The following is an 18,128-nucleotide window of genomic DNA, read 5'->3' as shown; positions in this document are numbered from 1 at the left end:
CAGTAGGGTGTGGAGGTCAGCCTCTGCCCAAGCCCCCTCCACCCCACCAAGCCCCTCCACGTGCGGACGGCACCATGTGACCACCCATGACTGCCAGAGCTGGCCTCGGGCTCACCGCCCTGCGAGCCCCGCTCAGACTCTGCGACCTGCTCAGCTGCCGCTCAGCTGCACACTCAGAGAGGCTGCCCGGGGAGGTCAGAAGCCAGGGCCGCTGTTGCTGAAACATCCGGGCCTGTTTCGTCCTGGGGTGGGGGGCACAGAGAACCAACCTCAGGGTTAGCTCAGAGAAGAACACTGGAGAGGGGACGGGGACCGGGGGGGGGGGGGTGGCAGGACCATGTGGCAGGAACTTTCAGCTCATCACCCCCACTTCCCAGATGAGGAAATTGAGGCCCAGAGCGGGCGGAGGGCTAGCTGGGGCCACGCCGTGAGGAAGAGAAGGGACTTTAGGCCAGGTGTTAGGACTGGGCTCGCCCCCTTCCCTGTCCTCCTCAGCTGTCTGGGAGCAGGGGAGGCTCGGAGGAAGCATCCCAGACTCGCTCCTGGAAGACGGGACCAGCACAGCAGGTGCACAGGCCCCAAGACAGGAGTGCCCGGGGCCCCAGGTGAGGGGGTGGGCAGGCCAGGCCTCATGGAGAATGTGGGTTCATTCCACAGGCGACAGGCAGGGGCCCCGGCTTTACGCGGGAGACGGGTTTGCATGAGTTCCTGACAAATCCACTCTGGGCTCCTGGTACCGAGCGTGGGCCCGGCAGCACGCGGGACAGTGTGGGCTGAGGACTGGCACGTGGGGCTGGGGCGAGCGGTTAGGAGCCGGCCGCAAGGGGTAAGCTCAGAGAGCTGATGGGGGTCATGGGCAATCCCGAAAGTCCCGTGGGGGCTCTAAGTCTGACTGGGCTGTGGCCTCCTGCTCATCCCTGGCAGAGGGGTACGCGTGGCGGCCCTCCAGCAGAGCCACTCACGTGCCCGGCGTGGACGGGGGCACGGCCCTCCTCACCTGCTGCTCACTCCCCGCTCTCAGCGGAGAACCCTCCCTCGGCTGGGCCCCAAAGGCGCCTGCAGTGGCCTCGGCGTGTACGTGGCTCCCAGCCTGCCACCTGTGGGGCGTCCAGGGAGCGGCGCCCACCCAAACAGCTGCTCCCAGGCGGAAGCAGAGCTGGAGGCACGCAGATGCCTCGCTAGGCAGAGCATGAGCTGGGCAGACAAAGGTGTGTGTGTGTGGTGGGGGGGACATGGACGTGCCCCACCAGGCCAGCCTGGTCCCCCCGACCCCACACGTGTGCACACACACTGACTGCCACTGGAGAGACAGGCAGGGGTGGTCTACATGCTGGGCTGGGTACCAGGTTCCGGAATCAGCTCTCCCCCACACGCAGCTTCAAACAGAAGCCTGGTACACACAGTCCTGGGGAGCTGAATAAGGCTGGTAACTCGTTGGCGAGTTTTCTTTCTTTAGCTCCTCGGGCAAATCAGGGCACCAGAACAGTCTCCACATGGAACTGGAACCAGACACTACATTTGTCCCAAATCCCCAAAGCACTCAATTCCATGTGGGTTTCAGATTCTGGCTCCGAAAGGAGAAAGCGCCTCAGGTGCCTTTGGGGCCCCAGCCTGGCCACCTCACCGACCCTCTCCAGGCATCCCAAGTGGATGTCCCACCCAGCCCTGCCGGGCGCCTTGCTAGCACCTGCCAGGCCTATGCAGCCTCCTCCGGAGCCCCCAATTTCTTTGCAGGTACTCACTCACCGCTCTGGTTACCTATCTGCGTCCTGTCTGGAGCCGACCCAGTAGCTGGCAGAGTCTGGCACACAGTAGGTGCTCAATAAAGGCTCAGAGAATCAGGATGGGAAGAATGGATCCAAACACCCCCTGCTGGCCAGCGGTCCCCTCCAGAGGCCTACAGCCTGGCGTGGCCCGCAGCAACCACAGCCTGGGCCCCAGTGAACAAGACACAGTAAGACACCATCCGGACCAAGGGTCCAGGTGATGGGGGCTGCCGCGGGCTGAGTGAAGAAAGCCACGGCTCGGGCTGATCTAACCCAGTGCTGGAGAGCTCTGACTGGGACATGGTCTGGCTGCCCAGACTTCCGGGAGGCCTCATGGAAGCTGCACTGAGGGGCTCTTGGCAGAGCGCATGGGTGAGTGACCTGGGTGGCGCGGCTGTGACCGGGCCAACCAACTCCTCTTCCACCCTCAGCGATTAGCAAACGCCTGGGGCCTCGGCCGCCTCTCCGGTTTCCCTAATGGGGCTGACCACGGCCCCCACCTCTGGAAGCAGAGCACGGGAACCAAGGGGTCAAGGCCAGGATGACCGTGGCTCCCAGCAGGCGCACTGCCAGGTCACTGTGCAGTGGCTGGCACTCGGGCTGCCCCAAGAACATGACCCAGCCAAGCCCACAGTGAGGTGATGTCCAGCCTCCAGGGTCCTTCCTCTGGACAGCAGCCACTGCCCACCCGAATAGAACACAGGGGGACACGGCCTAAGGCCTCACCACCTGCCAGCTCACAGGCAGTCCTGCTCGGCAGCTAGTGCCCCAGGCCGGCCTGCTCTGGGGTGGGGGGAAGGGGTGAGGGGCGCCCTGCTGATCCTGTTTCCAGCAAGCTGGGTCCCTGGATCCTTTACTCAGTACCTGCCCCCCCCACACACACCCTGAGCTGACTCGGGTCTCTAACTGGCCACCAGCAAACGCGGATGGAACGCTGGGGCCGCACAGGTGGAGAGGAGCTGCTGATTCCTGAGCCGTTTGGACTGCTCCAGAACACAAGAGAAGATGCCGCAGACACAAGACAGTCTCAGGCCAATGGTGAGAAAAACCCAGCTACGAGCTCACAGCAGTCTGCCCCCGTTGCCTGGCATTCAGGGACAGCCTGACCTCACTGGCTCCAGAGAACAATGACAACCACCAAAGAGGGCGCACCAAGCCCACTGCTCACTTCTGCTCTAGTCCAGACACTTCCCAGGCAAGAAACCACGGCCACAGGGAGGGTGGCACACAGCCGTGCTGAGTCGGGGGGAGCAGAAGCCCACCGGAAAGGATGCCATGGGGGTGCCGAGAGGCCACAGGACAGGGAAGGAGATGAGCGGCGGTGGCGCTCTGTTCCCGGCGGACCCCACAGCGGCCAACGGGGAACCTGAGACACTTCACTGGGCAAGCACCAAACAGACAAGGGAACCTGCTGGTGCCCAGGTAGGAGCGCGGCAGCAGCCAATCAGAAAACAGAGTGACCAAGGCACGTCAGACAACCGCGCAGACCCTCCGCCTGGTGCCACAGCCGAGGACAGCTGCCTCTCCAGGTATCAAGTGAGCAGCACCGCACGGCAGATCCCCTGCCCCAGCCCCAGGTCTCGGAGCCGCTCCCTGGAAACAAGCATGCGTGCAAGGAGATGCTGGTGGGGAGACGTCCACGAGGGAACGACACCGCCTGAGTCCTCGTGGGAGGGACAAGGAACAGAGAATAAGCTGGAATGGGTCAGGGGTGGCCCAGACACAGGGCTGAAGGCTCCGTGCCAGGGAAGGGGGAGTTTACAACCAGACAGTCGAGTCACCTGACACTTGGGGAAAGGATCTTCCAGGCAGGGGACAGAGCAGTTAGCCAGGGCCAGAAGTGTGCCCCTGTGTATGTCTGAGGATTCTCTGGCAGGGGGGTAGTGGGGGTGGGGTCTCGATGTGGCAGGAGCTACAGGACTGAGGGACTGTGGTGGGGCATGAAGGCGGCCACGGCAGAGACAGGCCCAAAGAGCTAAGGGGATGGTGGGGACAGGACAAGTCTTGTGAACTCATGAGTGTTTGCTATCTGCTCTGGTGTGTGTGGGGACGACAGGGTGACTGTCCCGCAGCAGGCCCAGAACAATGCATAGAGAACATGAGGCCCTACACTCAAGCTCCAGGAATGCGGTTTCACCATGTGTGACCAAGGGGTCACATGGAGGCTGTCCTCTGCTCTGTCCAGGTCACAGAGTTGCTGCCCCAGATGGGGTCTGGAGCACAGACACACAGTTACATGTGTGTGCCAGCAAGGACACAGCACACACATGTGAACCCACCTGCACACACACCTGCACCTGCGGTGGACCCGAGACTCTGGCTAGAAACTCTGAGCGGGGCAGGGGGACGGAGGGCTGTGGTCTGTCGTAGGGGTGCCCCCATGACCCCCGCTGCCCATGCTGGGTAAAGCCAACCCTCTGGCAGATGAGGCCCATGGCACCCACAGTGAGGTGTGGGCAGAATGGGCTCAGCAGAGTGCACGCGGGGAGACGCGGGGCCCCCACCTTTGCCACCCTCAGTCCCATGCCATGCTCACAGATGCTGGGGCTCAGTGCGGGCAGGACAGAGAAACTGAGGCCCACAAGCTACAAATGCTGTGTATGTAAGCCCCAGCCAGAGAGAAGCAGGGCAGTGGGCTGGGGTGACGGAGGCCAGGAAACAGGCCCTGCCCACTGGGCAGGGGCTCCAGACCCTCAGTTGTACCTAGGGCCAGGTAGGGACAACAAGCTGGCCAGGAGGCCCAGGGCCAACTCCACTGTGCCGTGCCATAGTGTGTGAGCCTCTACGCCACAGCTCCACCGCCCATGACAGGTGGGCAGTGATGGAGCAGCCTGTGCGTAGCCGCAGGCCCTGCAGACCATCTGTGATGCCAGCCAGGCTCAGAGGGGCAGCCCTTCCCCAGAGGTCAGGCAGCTGGCCCAGGGCCGCCCAGGAAAAGCCGTCCATTTACGCTAGGGAGACCTCTGGCCGCTCTACTCAAGCTCAGACATTTCCTGAAGATGCGACCCAAGTCTGGGTGAAGACTCACCAGATCCCTGTTGTCTGGCACCGTGGTGGGCAGATTCCAGATGAGAACTCTGCCCCCACTTCAGTTTCCTTATCTACCAAGTGGGTGCTTGAGGGCGGTGCCCTCAGCAGCTGTCAATGTCCCTACTGCTCCCACCACATGCCTTCTCACAGCGGACACCGACCCACACAACTGGAGAGCCCAGGCCAGGCTCCCACCCCACCCCCAGCTGTCTGCCCAGGCCAGGGAGCCCACATCCACACGGGCGGGGGAGGCTATGCAATGGCGTCGTGCTTACCAACCGGAACGCGGGGTCCCCCTTGGAGGGAGCAGCCCCTCCCCCATGGCAGCCCTCAGGAGGAACACGGGAGCAGACGAGTGCCGGCCTAGGCAGGCTCCAGGTTCGGTGCCCTACCTCCGTTCCATGACTGCAGGCAAAGTGCTCCTGCTCTCCGGGCCTCAGGATCCCCAAGTGGAGAGCAGGGGGCAGCCTGGAGGTGCTCTGGCCAGTGGGCGTGGTCGCTCCCAGCTGCCAGCTCCTCTCAGCACCAACCCTCCTCTGTCCCTCTCCTTGGAGGGCTGGGCCGGGCACACATGCAGCCCCCCAGATCAAGGCCCCCACAGGCGGGACCCATGGTGTAGGCTTCAGCACATAGACAGTGGGGCCACATCCTGGACCCCCACACTCCTGGCCCTTAGCAAGCAGACCTAGCATGATCGTGTGCCCCTTGCCCAGGGGGACACCAAACACCGGCTCCAGAACCACTACCACTGAGCCCTCTGCACAGGCCCGAGGGAGTTCTGCCCCCCTGCAGGGCCACCACCCATCAGAACGCAAAGAGCCTCCAGTGCCTGCCTTGAGACGACAGCCCCAGCCCCAGTGTCCTAAGCCCGGGGAGAACTGAGTTACTTCAGCAGAGATGCACAGCATGCCCCCGACGTCACCCGAAGCTGGGAGCTGGGCAGGCAGGCCAAGAGCACGAGCCCACACGGCCATTCACCTGCTGATGTGGCCACAGGGAGGCCCGGCCTGGTGTCTCAAGCACAGCCGTGTGCAGCAGGTTGTGTCTGGCTTTAGTGTCCATTTTCTGGATTATCCAAGTTAACACGTAGTGATCGGCATGAGAAACAGAAGTAGGCACGAAGTCACCGGTTACCCCAGCTAAAACTTGGGGTGTTTTCCTTTTTGTTTGTACTCCTGGTTGCATGTCTCCTAGACCCATGTAGAGACATGGTGGGTAACCCTTTCTTTCTAGCAAAAAAAGGCGAGATATGCCACTAGGGCTCGTGTGGTTCTACCCACAACGTACTGTGAAAAGGCCAGAAGCTGGCCAGGGTAGTTCCCGCAGGCGGTCACGGCTGGAACTGAAAACCGTTTCGGACTATACGTGTTCACTGATGTTGATCTTCGAACCAGCTGAAGGTGTCTCGCTGTTTTGAGACAAATCAGCGAAGAACCACACAGATGCCAAACCAGAAGGGTGGTTTCCAGTGGGTACGTGCGGCACACGTGCTCGCAAGTCGGCAGCACACAGAGAGCGCGCCACGGGGATACGCTGGTGCCCAGGCATGCGGACAGCCCTGATGGAAAAGCTGGGGGGCACAGAGTAGGTCTGCCTGCAAAGTGGATCTCCCGGGAGACTCAGGGGCTCGCACCGTGGCCTAACGGTTCCCGTTGCCATTAGGGAGGGTGGGTCGGGAGGACCTCAGTTCTGCCCTGGCCTGTCCCCCAAGGGCCTTCTCATCACCTCTGCAGGCAGAGATGTCACAGGAACCAGGACAGCAAGAAACATCCACCTGTCCCTAACATTCCTGGTCAGAGAGAAAGACAGCCCCTGTCCCCACCAAACCACAAGACCCCTGCCCACTGCCACCTGCTCCCACCCTGTTGAACAGAATCAGAATGCTGACGGAGGGCCAGGGCCGACGTGGGCAACCCCTGCCCAGCCCATAGCCTCCGTACGCCCTCAGCTCAGATGGCGAGCTCCCGCCGTCCAGCTCCACGCCCAGGCCGTGGACACACTGTGAGGCCGGCCAGACCGGAGCCCTCTCCTCAGCTGACACCACCATGTCGCAGTGCGTGGCCCCAGCATTTCACACAAGTGGCCTGTGATCCTCTTAGACACCAGAGGTAAGGACTCCTCCTCTCTTCCTGGCAAACACAGGTGCGCAGGGAGGTGCTGGAAGGGTGGGGTCGGGGCCTGCCTGGGGTGTGGGGGGCGGGGGAGGCTGCATCCTCAGGATAAAGAAAAGCAGAACTCTTGGACTCCCGCACTCAAAGCTCCCGAGCAAGTCTACACCTGACATCTGGGTGTTTATGCCCCAGGGGGGACAGCGGTGCACATCCCTGTGCCATGCAGCCCTGGCAGAGCTCTGACACTGGGTCGGGGGCTTGACGTTCGCGGCACTGGGCCTCGGGGTCCCCATCTGCACCGTGCAGTTTGAGGACACGCAGACCCAGAATGTGCCTGGTCAGGTACACGTTCACGGTGTGCTGCCACTCGGTGTCCTGATGAACTATCTGAACTCTGGGGAAACTGTCACGCTTCAGCCAGAAGTGAGCCCCAGCGAGAGAACCAAACTGGAAGCTCCGACTTGTGCAGAAGCCCCGTACTTTCCAAGGCAGGCGGGTCCTCCGTGGCCCAGCGGGGCAGGAAAAGGCACACTGGTGCCGTGGCTGGTGAACTCGGAGCAGCCGGCAGACTCCGTCTACGGCGGGACCTGCAGAAGCCCCCACACCCAAGGCTGCACTGAGGGTCCCCGATGCCGGAGGGGTGCGGTCAAGGCTGCTGTGGGCTCACTTCAGCGGGGGTGCAGACGGACTCCGGCACAACCTTCCTCAACAGCCGTTCTCCCCCACAAACACGTATGGGGCGCGGGGACCGTCACAGAGCCCACACTAGACAGCTGTGGTGCCTGCTCTCGTCCAGCTCGTCCAGCTTACAAGTTCGGGTGGGGAGAGGGTCAGAGAAGACTCACTCCCTAGATGGCTTCAGAGAGGGGTCACGGACAGGAAGGAAAGCAGAAGGTGGGCAGGTCTGGGGAGGGCGTGAGCGGTGTCTGTACGGAGACTCGAGGGTCCAAACGACCTGGGACCAAAGGGCCTGAGGCAGCAGAACCTCGGGGGGGCTAACGTGCCTGCGTGGGAGGCCGACATGCAGGGCCCTGGAGACCACAGCAGGCCTGTGTCTTGCCCACCTGGCAGGGCAGCCTTGCACCTGGGAGGCGGCAGGAGGAGCCAGTCCGCGAAGCTGCGGCGCTGAACTTGGCCATCCCTTCCCATTCAGAGCTGTGGCACGTGCCACCCCTCCACAGTGCCTTCGCTGGGGACCCCTTGATCTGGGAGCCATCCAGGGCCCCCCAGCAGCACACAGAGGGCCGGGTGGGGGAGGGGGCTCTGTGGTTGACCTAAGTGCCCCACCTCCCTGCATGATCCACTGCTAGACAGAAAGCAGCGCACCTGTCCCAGAGGCATGTCCCCGGCGGCCGGCGCCTGACACCGGACAGACCTGGCCCACCTCAGGGAGAGGGCGCACTGCAGGCCCCTCTCCCCAAAGCGCGGCCTCCGACGAGGGATCCCAGGCCACTGGCTCCCGAGCCCCAGAAAAACGAACGGGGACTGGTAACGGGGCAATCTCTGGGACCCCCAAACCCAGGGGAATCTGGCGGCCCCTCGTAAGAGCTGCGAGGGGCCCCTGGAGGGTGCGGGGTGGGGGCTGGCCGGCTGGGCGGGGGACTGTGGGTGCGACGTCCCGACTGTGGGTGCGACGTCCCGCAGTGCTAGGCCACCGCCCGGCCGGACCTGACAGTCAGCACTCAGCCCTTCGCAACTCACCTGGGCTCGCACAAGGGCCGCGTGTGTTGAGCAAATACTGCCGGAGAGCTCCGCACACAAGCGTTTTTTGGGTTTGGGGTTTTGTGTGTGTGTGCGTGTGTGTGCCGACCTACGGACCCGCAGGGGAGCGGCAGTCAGGAGAGGGTCTCAGAAAGCCCCTGCCTGCCTCCGACGGAGCAAAAGCGCGAGCAGGAGAGGAACGCTGGACTCTCCAAGTGCCCCCTCCGCCCCCGCCCTCTCCGGACCCTCTCCGGACCCTCTCCGGGACCGTCTCCCGACCCTCTCCGGGACCCTCTCCAGACCCTCTCCGGGACCCTCTCCGGACCCCTCTCTGGGACCGTCTCCGGACCGTCTCCGGACCGTCTCGGGACCGTCTCCGGGACCGTCTCCGGGACCCTCTCCGGGACCCTCTCCGGGATCCTCTCCGGACCCTCTCCGGACCCTCTCCGGGACCGTCTCCGGACCCTCTCCGGGACCGGCAGGCCCCCCCCCGCGCGTCCTGAGCCCCGCCGGGCGGTACGTCGGAGCAGGAAAACAGCCGAACGAGAGGCGAGCGGGCGGCCGGCGCACAGGGCCACCGCGAACCTCTTCCCCCCGGCCGCTCCAGGCGCCCTCGCCGGCGCCCCCCGCAGCCGGCCCGGCCCCCTAGCAGCGACCGGCGCGGCGCGCGGGGCCCACGCGGCCCGGCAGCCCTACGGGGTGGGTGTGCCGCCGCCCCGGGCGCGCCCCGCCCGCCGCCCCACCTACCTCCAAGGCCTCGAGCGTGCTGAAGCTGGCGATGGCGAAGCCGTCGATGACCTCCTCCTCCTGCGAGCTGGACTCGCGGCGGCGGCGGCGCGGGGGGCGCACCGCGGCGGCGCGGGCCGGGGGCGCGCGGGGCAGGCCCGCGTTCTCCTTGCCAGGCCCAGGCTCGGTCTCGTCGCCCGACGACGCGCTCGGGTCGCGGGCGTCGCGGGCCGCCTCCCGGCGCCGGCCGCGGTCCCGCTGCGCGCGCGAGCGCCGGCTCTGGCGGACCTTGGCCTCCATGGTGCGCGGTGACCTTGCGGCCGCGCCGTCGGGCTCCCGCGCTGCCGCTGCCGCTGCCGCTGCGCTACGCGGCGCCGCCGGGCTCGGTGCGGGCCGCGCGGGCTCGGGCCCTGGGCGGCGGCGGGCGGCGGGCCGGGCCGGGCATGCCGCGCGGGGTCCCTCAGCCCCGGGCCCGGCGCGGCCTGGGAGCCCCGGCGCGGGCGGCCGCGCGCATCGGCGGGGCGGCCGGCGCTTAGCGGCCCCGGGCCGCGGCCCCGGGGGCGCGCCTCATGCGCGGCGGGCGGCGGCGGCGGCGGCGGCGGCGGCGGGCGGAGCGCGGGCGGGGCGGGTCCCGGGCTGCGGCGCCGCGGCTCGTGAGGCTGAGGCTCAGGCTGACGCGGAGGCTGAGGCGGCGGCGGCGGCGCCCGGAGCGGATAACAACTGACGTACTTCCGCCCGGCAGCCAGCGCCAGAGGAAGTGGGCGCTCCAGCCGGGTCCGGCGCCAGCCCCGCCCCGGCCCCGCCCCGGCCCCGCCCCGGCCGGCCCCGCCCCGCCTCCGGCTGAGGAGACCCCGCCCCGGGCCCCGCCCCGCGCGCGCCGTCCTCCGCCGAGCTCCGCCCCAATTCCTGCAGGCTCCGCCCCCCAAGGAGGGACTGGAAGGCCGCGCCTCCCCCCCCACCCCCCACCCCCCTCCGGCTCTGCGGGCACCTGGGCGGGGCGCCCCCTCAAGTGGGAGGCACCCTCCAGGGGTGTCTGCGCTTCTCCAACCTGGGCCTCACCACGGAAAAATGGGGGGGGGACTGCTGCAGCCAAACCCGACACGTGGGCCGAGGGGCAAGCTCACTGTCCCGCCCGAGCTGGAAGCTGGGGTGGGGGTGGGCACTTCCGGGGGGGTTCTCCCAGGCGCTGCAAGTCCTGCTCACGTGGGATGTGTGCAGAAGGGGGACGGACTGCCCCTTGCCCCATGCCGGAGAGGGAGCGACTGAAGCAAGTTTCCAGGCCTCCCACTACCCAAAACCAGCAGCGCGCCCACTGTCTCCGTGTGGCCCCCTGCCCCTCTCAGGCAGGCGGTCGGCTGCAGGCTCTCAGCCCGGGGAGCTCTCCGCTGCCGCCTCCCCGCTGCCGGTCCAGGCACAGCGCTCCCTCGTCCCTCTCCCAGATCAGGCTGCTCAGATTTTAGGGTAGGGCAGCCCTCCTGAGACCAGAGCTCCAGACCCCAGAATGCACCCTCACTGAGGCCCCAGGGCTGCCTGGTTCACATTGAGACAGCAGGTTCTGCTGCAGGGGTTACTCCCCACCGAGTGTTACTGGGGAGCAGGAACTGATGGGAAGGGGCGGCTGGAGAGTCGAATGAACTTCCTCTTTTGTCAACCGGGGACCGCCTGGGAAAAGGAGGAACACTCAGGTGGGGAGAAGCTGTTTTCTTCCCTCGACTCCTACTTAGCAAGTGCACTAGGTCCAGGCACTGTTTGTGAGGCTGTCCTGAGGACACAGCCCTTTTGGAAGTGGGGGAGAACGTGACGGTGACCGTGGAGCCCGACAACATAGTATCTAATGATAACACGAAGCTAACTGAAGGGAGGGGTCCCAGAATGCCTCTGAGTGCAGATCTGAGCTGAGAGCTGCAGGATGAGAAGGAGCTGGTAGTGCACAGGACCGGGGAACCATGTTTCCCTGCAGAGAGCACAGCCCATGCAAAGGCACTGAGGCAGGGTAACATTTGCTGGACTATGTGGAAACTGAAGGGAACACAACAGATGAGCTCTGGAAGGTGCCCCCTTGCTCACTGAGGAAGTGCTGCCCTGGGCCATGCTGGGAGAATGGTCCGCTGTACCCCCCATATAGGGACTTGGGCTTTCAGTTTGTATCACTCTGCCCCTTGGAGGGCCTAGGGCCCCAGTGTGTGGGGGGGACAGGGAGGCGGGTAGTCTGGGTGCCCGTTGCCAGGGCTGCCACTGATGATCATTGGAAAGGCACCTCGACAAGCTTTCAGACACAGGGTTGGGGCTCTCAGGCCCCAAAACTGTTAGCCTTCAGTCCATCCCGGCCCCATGAGGCCCTCTCTGTTCCGGCCCTCCCTAACCCTCTCCTAGCCTTCCCGGGGTGGGGCCAGGGTTCCCCCCCCCCCCCGCCTCTTCCCATTCCAGGTTTTGTTAGGAAAACTCTGACTCCTTCAGCATCATCCCTTTTGAGTCGTAAGAACCTCGTCAGGAAGACAGAAACGGATCCAGACTGGCCCCCCGTATTCCCACCTGAGGACAGAAGGCCAGAAAATGTGGGCATGGGAGGGTGCCCCAGGATAATATTTCAAGATTCACTTGGGTACAGGCCCTTGGGTCCAAGGCCTGTTCTGAGGGCGACTTCCAGGCTCCATACCTGCTCTGTAGGGTGCAGAGACCCGCCTACACCCAGCCTGGGGCTTCCTTTGGGCCCTTTCCTGTCGCCCCTCCCCCCACCTCCTAGAACAATGCGTGCCGGGCAGGGCTGTCACAGAGCCAGACTGTCCGTCCCCAGCTTCCTCCCACAAGATCAGGGCAATGGATCCCGCTTCTTTGCCTTGGGTTCCCTGCTCCAAAACAGGGCTGGAGGTGCTGCCTCTGCTCCCCGCAGTGGGTGGTCTGAAGATTCAGCGAGTTCCCCAGCTCTGAAACTGTCAGTCACGTGGGACTGGGAGTTTCCTCGTGCATCTCTGGGCCTGCCCCAGAGTTTCCCACTCATCTGGGTCCTGAAAATTTGCATGCCCAACGAAGGGGCTGCAGGTCTGGGGACTGCACTTTGGGGACCACGGTGTCCGGAACTACGACAGCACATGGCACACAGTAGGGCTTACAGATGCGTGCCCCCTCTGTAGCCACCCGGGTCCCTGAGCATGGGATCCCGCCCCTCCCCCGCGTGCTCCCCCCCCCCCCCACACACACTCAGGGCCTGCCTCTTGTGGACAATGAAATCCTCCCTCTTCTTGTTGCCCTAGTTCTGGGCACCTCACTAGCTCTCTCCCAGGCCCCTGGGGTTTGGTTCTGCGCCTGCGGCCAGCCCAGGTCTCTCCTGCCCCTTCATCCTGTCGCTGAGGACCCTCCTTCCCACCAGGTGGGACCATCAGGTACCATAAGGGCAGAGGGTCCCTGCCTTCAGACGGGAAGCCCACCAGAGAGAAAACCTCTCCACCCCCAGCCTGCCCTGGGCCCTCGCTGTGGCTGGAAGCCCAGCCCTCACCTGGTCGCCTTGCCCAGCACAGGGCCTTCCCCTGCTTGGCCGATAATTAGTGGCTTCCAGGATGGCCGGTCAGCCCCATCAATCTTCACCTCTCGGTTTTCCTTTAGAGAGTCACTGTTCTTCTCCAAGACTCTGAGCAAAGTTAATTGACGTGAAATTCTATTCAAAATTCAATTTGCTCTCACAGATCCAATTCAGGCCCTATAAATCAGCGGGGCCGGCTGCTCCTTTGGGGTTCAGACTTGCTTTTTGCTTGCGAAAGCCAGGAGAAGAGTGCCGGCCAGCAGGCCAGCCCCGGTGGCGCATCTAGGAGCCAGAGGTCAGCTCCTCCGTGCGCTCTGCCGTTCATCCCACCTCCTTCTGGTAAGAGCACTTCAGGGTCCTCTGGATACTTAGACTACTTCCGTGGACACCCCCTACCCCCAGCCAAGGAATGGGCAGGAATGTCAGCTCCCGCTGGGCTAATGCTGCCTAAGTAGCAGTCCGCAGAATCTCTGAGACTTACAACGCCAACTTTGTTTTTCTGACTCCCAGGGCTGTAGGTTGACCTGAGGGGCTCTGCTTCAGACTGTGGGTCAGGTTCAGGTCTCTTTCTGGGACCCAGGTGGCAAGAGGTGAGCTCCCTGGGGTATTCTCCGTGCAAGACTCGGAGGGCCAAGCCGAACACACGGGCACACTCAAAGTCTATGCTGTAGGCCTTTGCATCTTGTCTGTTTACAGGCAGTGCAAGGCAAGTCGGGTGGCCAAGACCATTGTAGGTAGGGTAGGAAGCTGATGCCTGCCCCTGGGGCGGGTTGGGGGGCTGGCCCTACAGGCTTCCACAACAGGAGATGAATGTGGTTCTTGATGGAGAGGAAGTGAGCATTTGGGGACTATATTTCTATTGGGCACAGCCTGTTCCTAGAATTACAATCTGTCTTCGGGACAGTGTCCACGACATTGATAGTTGGAGGGCTCCCATCCCAGATGTGCCCTTTCCCCTGATTCCTGCTCCTTGGTTCCTGAGCCTGCACCTGCCCTGGGGGCTACCCACATCCTGCCCCCATCTGTCCACACCCTCCCTCTTCATCAGCCCCGGCTCTGATGTCACGTCTTCCCAGAGGCCAGTTGGTGGCCTCACGCTGAGAGGGTGCACGCCTGGGGGGCTGGTGCGTGCTCGGGCAGGCAGGGGTGGATGCGGGACCAGGGTTCTCCGGAGGGCCTGCAAGGCACCCGGGTCTGCCGCGGTTGCACTCAGACTTAGGACACATGGTCCCCTGACCCCACGCCGGCGTGGGTGCCCCCAGGCCTGTAGCTCAGGGGCTCCTGCCCGTCTCCTTCCAGCACTGGGTCCCGATGAAGCAGGATAGCTGTGCCGTGTGGGTGGAGGGGGCGAGAGGCCGGCTCAGGAGCCTGGGTTTGTCTCGACCGTGTCCGCAGCTGCCGCTCCGCTCCCCTAAGACATGCCCACACCCAGAGAGCTGTCCCTACCGCCCAGTCCGTCTGTGGTGGAAGGCCGGCTCTGGGGCCCCAGCCCACAGATGGTGCCTCGCCACCTGAGGCCTCCCCACCGCGGCACCCTCTCCCACCATCCTGGTGCACGCTCTGGTTCATGAGCACGTCCGCTCGCTCCAGAAGGGCGGCCTTGGGCCCAGCTCAGCGCCTGCACAGAGCAGGGGGATATGTAAGCAAGCTGTGGTTTGAGGGCTCCTCCCGGGAGGGCCGTGGCCATCCCAGCCTCCTGGCTGTCCTGGGAGCAGGGGGGCGGCCTGTGAGAAGGCCCGATCTGCTGGGCGTTTTCACGGCAGGGAGGTCCCCATGTGGGACCTGGTCTGAGCTGTGCTGACAGCAGGGCAGGCCTCCAGGAGGGAGGAGAGGCCTCGGGACAAAGCGCCTGGACTCACAGGGCTCTTCTCCTTAAAGGTGCCAGAAATCCAAACCTGAGCCTGCTTATTCCCCCCTGGAAATTCAGAGGTATATTGGGGCCTTGGGTAGGACTAGACTCGTGAGACTGGCTTCACCGGGGGAGGTGAGGGCAGCAGCAGTGGCCGCCGGTGCGGTCAAGGGCAGCAGGAAGAACACGGTGAGAGCCTCCCAAGGGAGCTCAGCCTGGCTGCACTGAGATCCGGGACCTGTGGCCTGTAGGACCGGGAGAGAATAGGTGTGTGTTGTTTCAAGCTGCGTGGTTAGTGGCCACGAGAAGTAACCGCCAGGCCCATGCCCTACCCGGCACCCCGACCTGGGCCTGGTCTTGCCGTGCCGGGGTCTGTGGGAGGGTTGGAAGCAGCCGTGTGCCCATTCTGAGCCCAGACTCAAGAGATGCTATGTGTCTCTGCCTGCTGTCCTGGGCCTCTGCCGTGGCCTCGAGGAGGGTATGACCCTGCTGGTCCCAGACTCCAGAGACCCATGCCGTGGCTGCACGGCCCAGGCACACCCACCCCAGCGTGAGTCTGACTGAGACGAATAGGCGACCTTCAGACATACGAAGCGTACGTACATTTTGTCCGAAGCTGCGAGGGTCCCAGCTGTTTGTTACTCAGCACTTTTGTGGACTAGCTCACAAGTGCAGGTGGGGTCATGGGTGACGCAGCGGGAGGGACCTCGCATCGCGGCTCTGAGGGGGCCTGGGTGCCTTCAGGCATGGATGGCGAGGAGCCTGCCCCACAGGGACTGAAACCTTTCCGCTCTGCCGGGCCAGGCTGCAGGAACAAGGCGTTGGCGACTTTCAGAACAAGCAAGAGGGTGGTGATCTCCAGAGGCACAGACCCGGCCCCCCAGGACCCGCGGTCGGCCAGTGGGGGCGAGTACTTGGCGAGTCTTTGCCCTCCAGGTCACCTACTCCTTGTATTTATCAGTTTCCGCAGCATAGAAGGGTTTCGAGGCCACTGCTGAGGGGCTGTGGACATGAGGTCCGCGAGTGCGTCCGAGAAGGGGAACACGATGTGGACGGTAGCTGGAGGGGAACGTGGGGCCAAGAGCAGTTTCCTGCAGAGGAAGCACGGTGTGGTAGTGTGCCAGCGATGCCCCTAACGGCTGTCCGTGGTTAGGAGCTTGTTGTTACCACATAGGGTCCCCGAGCAAACTCGCCTAGTCTTCACGAAGCTCTTCATTGTGACCAGTTTGTAAGAGCCACTCCGAGCTGTCCCTGCAGGGAAACTTGCGTGTTACCCATGCAACAGTTGAGAAACAGAACATGGCGCACAGCGTCGGCTTTTGCTCTCCTTACCTGGTACCTCATAGACACAACGTGGCTGCTACAGCTCTGGTCATCAGGGGTCACTATGAAGGCCCACGCGGAGAAGAACAGCAGACTGGATGCCAGTCCCGGGAGTGCTCATTGACCAGAAGAGAGTCTCACGACCATTAATTGTTGTAAAGGTCTCTGGGAAAATGAAAATCTGGTGGTGTGGGGGGGCATACCATGACTGCCTTAAACCAGATGGGATTCATCATAAGGCCGGGGGAAGAGGCCCCGTCTGCTGTGGTCAAGGGCTTTCTGCTGCATATGGAACAGCATGCGGCTCTGTGGGCAGCAGAGGAGGGCATGTGTGGCTATTTGCTGGACAGTGAGCACTGTGTCCTCATGCTGACTTTGGTAACGGGACCCTGATTTTCTCTGGGGTAACTCTGTCCCATACCCATTGGGCAAAATTAGGGAAGTATTGACTCCATCTCTGGCTCCGGGTGTAAGCACATCCCCTAAGTTTTGCCGATGGAAAAATCCCATTTCCCTGTCCCCAGTGATTGGTCCAGGGATGGGTAGTCATGCTTGGAAGGGAAGGTCACTTTTTTTTTTTTTTTTTTTTTTTAAATTTTATTTATTTATTTGAGAGAGAGACAGTGAGAGAGAGCATGAGCGAGGAGAAGGTCAGAGGGAGAAGCAGACTCCCCATGGAGCTGGGAGCCCGATGCGGGACTCGATCCCGCGACTCCGGGATCATGACCTGAGCCGAAGGCAGTCGTCCAACCAACTGAGCCACCCAGGCGTCCCAGGGAAGGTCACTTTTTCCCTCGGGTTTTGGGGGCAGGCGGGTGTCGGGGCAGAGGGACTTCTGGCTGCCACCTCGCCATCAGAAGGGAGGGAGCACCTACTGGGGAATGGATCCCACGTGGAGGGCAGCTGAGCAAGGAGACAGAGGGAACTGTTTCCTGAAGACATATTTAACTCCTGGATCCCACTGTACCTGAAGCCAGAGCTTCCCATGGACTTTACAGACACATGATTCAATACATTCCCTTTTTGCTTAAGCGAGTTTGTGTTGCGTTTTATGCCACGAGCACATCTTCCTGAAAGAATGCTGTCCAAGATGACCCTACTATGGTGCACACCCCAGAGCCGGATGGGACCTGTGCATTGAGGCTTGGTACTCCTCCATAGGCTCCTGGCTGCCCTCTGTCAGGGCTGATGCCACCAATCACCTGCTCAGGGCAGGCAGCCGCCCCCAGGGGTGCAGCCCGGCAGCCGTCAGGCACGTCCTGCGGCGCGTGGTGTACCCGGCTTTCTGAGCTTTCTGAGAGTGTACGCTTTCAAGAGCATACCTAAGGTTATGGGAAACCCGCAGAGACGCAGGACAGCATCTGTATTTGTCAGCTTCTTTCCCAGATGCCCAGCCTCCAGGTGGATGAAGGCAAAAGGAGGGCGTCCTGGGAGGATGCGGGACGGGCACCTGCTGAAGGAGGCAGGCGCGAGCGCACCGCAGGGGTGGGACTTGGGGCCACGTGCCCTTCCCACTCGGTCGCTGTTCCCGCTCCACTGCTCACTCACCACTGCCGTGATGGACCAGGGGACGCTGTGGTGACCTGCTCTGGTCACCAGCCCCTCGGTACGGTTTATTTCTTGCCCACATGCTGGGAAGAGGGTGGGGCTCTTCTCCACGTCATCACTTAGGGTTCCTGGCACGTGGAGGGTCTCTTATCGCCCCTGCTGAGACGTAGAGCCCCAGAGGGGACACGTGGTAGAGTGGCGTTGGGGGCCCGCAGCTACAAGACCGGGCCTGGAAAGGGAGGGCACGCCAGTATTTGTCAGTGGCGGATATCTCCGCAGCAGTGTGTGGACATGACCTGACGCACACAGGCTTCTTGTCCTCGCGATGTGACTCTCCAGACCCCTGCACAGGAGTCCTGTTTGCCGGCCCCTCGGAAAACACGCAGGGCTGAGTCTCGGGTTAACTCAGGTTAGCGTTACCCCGAGCACCCACTCTGTGCTGAGCCCTCCACGGGAGACATCGGACACCATCCCTGTCTAAGCCCCAGAGTCTCTATTTCAGATTCCAGACCCGATCTGAGTTCGGCTGCTGTTCTCTTGTTTGGCTGGAGGAGGAG

At 63.1% G+C, this 18,128-nt stretch overlaps 1 protein-coding gene across 9 annotated transcripts in view; it reads right to left on the bottom strand.

The window, feature by feature from the left end:
- Window positions 1–10,144, bottom strand: part of FBRSL1 (fibrosin like 1) — a 77,890-nt gene extending 67,746 nt beyond the window's left edge. For 5 of the 9 annotated variants that reach the window (XR_009345720.1, XM_059138625.1, XM_059138629.1 and 2 more), the window contains exon 1: window positions 9,356–10,143. Coding sequence is in view for 8 of the 9 variants with exons in the window: in XM_059138625.1 (XP_058994608.1) it covers window positions 9,356–9,634 (279 nt within the window). In the remaining variant the exon portion in view is untranslated. Of the gene's footprint in view, window positions 1–9,355 lie in introns of all 9 variants that reach the window. The other 4 variants (XM_059138632.1, XM_059138627.1, XM_059138626.1 and 1 more) reach the window with 2 other exon arrangements.
- Window positions 10,145–18,128: the final 7,984 nt, after the last annotated feature.

The sequence above is a fragment of the Mustela lutreola genome, chromosome 11 (genome assembly GCF_030435805.1).
Source record: "Mustela lutreola isolate mMusLut2 chromosome 11, mMusLut2.pri, whole genome shotgun sequence".
Taxonomy (NCBI): domain Eukaryota; kingdom Metazoa; phylum Chordata; class Mammalia; order Carnivora; family Mustelidae; genus Mustela; species Mustela lutreola.
Note: the sequence above shows the minus strand (reverse complement) of the source record. Positions and strands in the feature narration are given on the sequence as shown.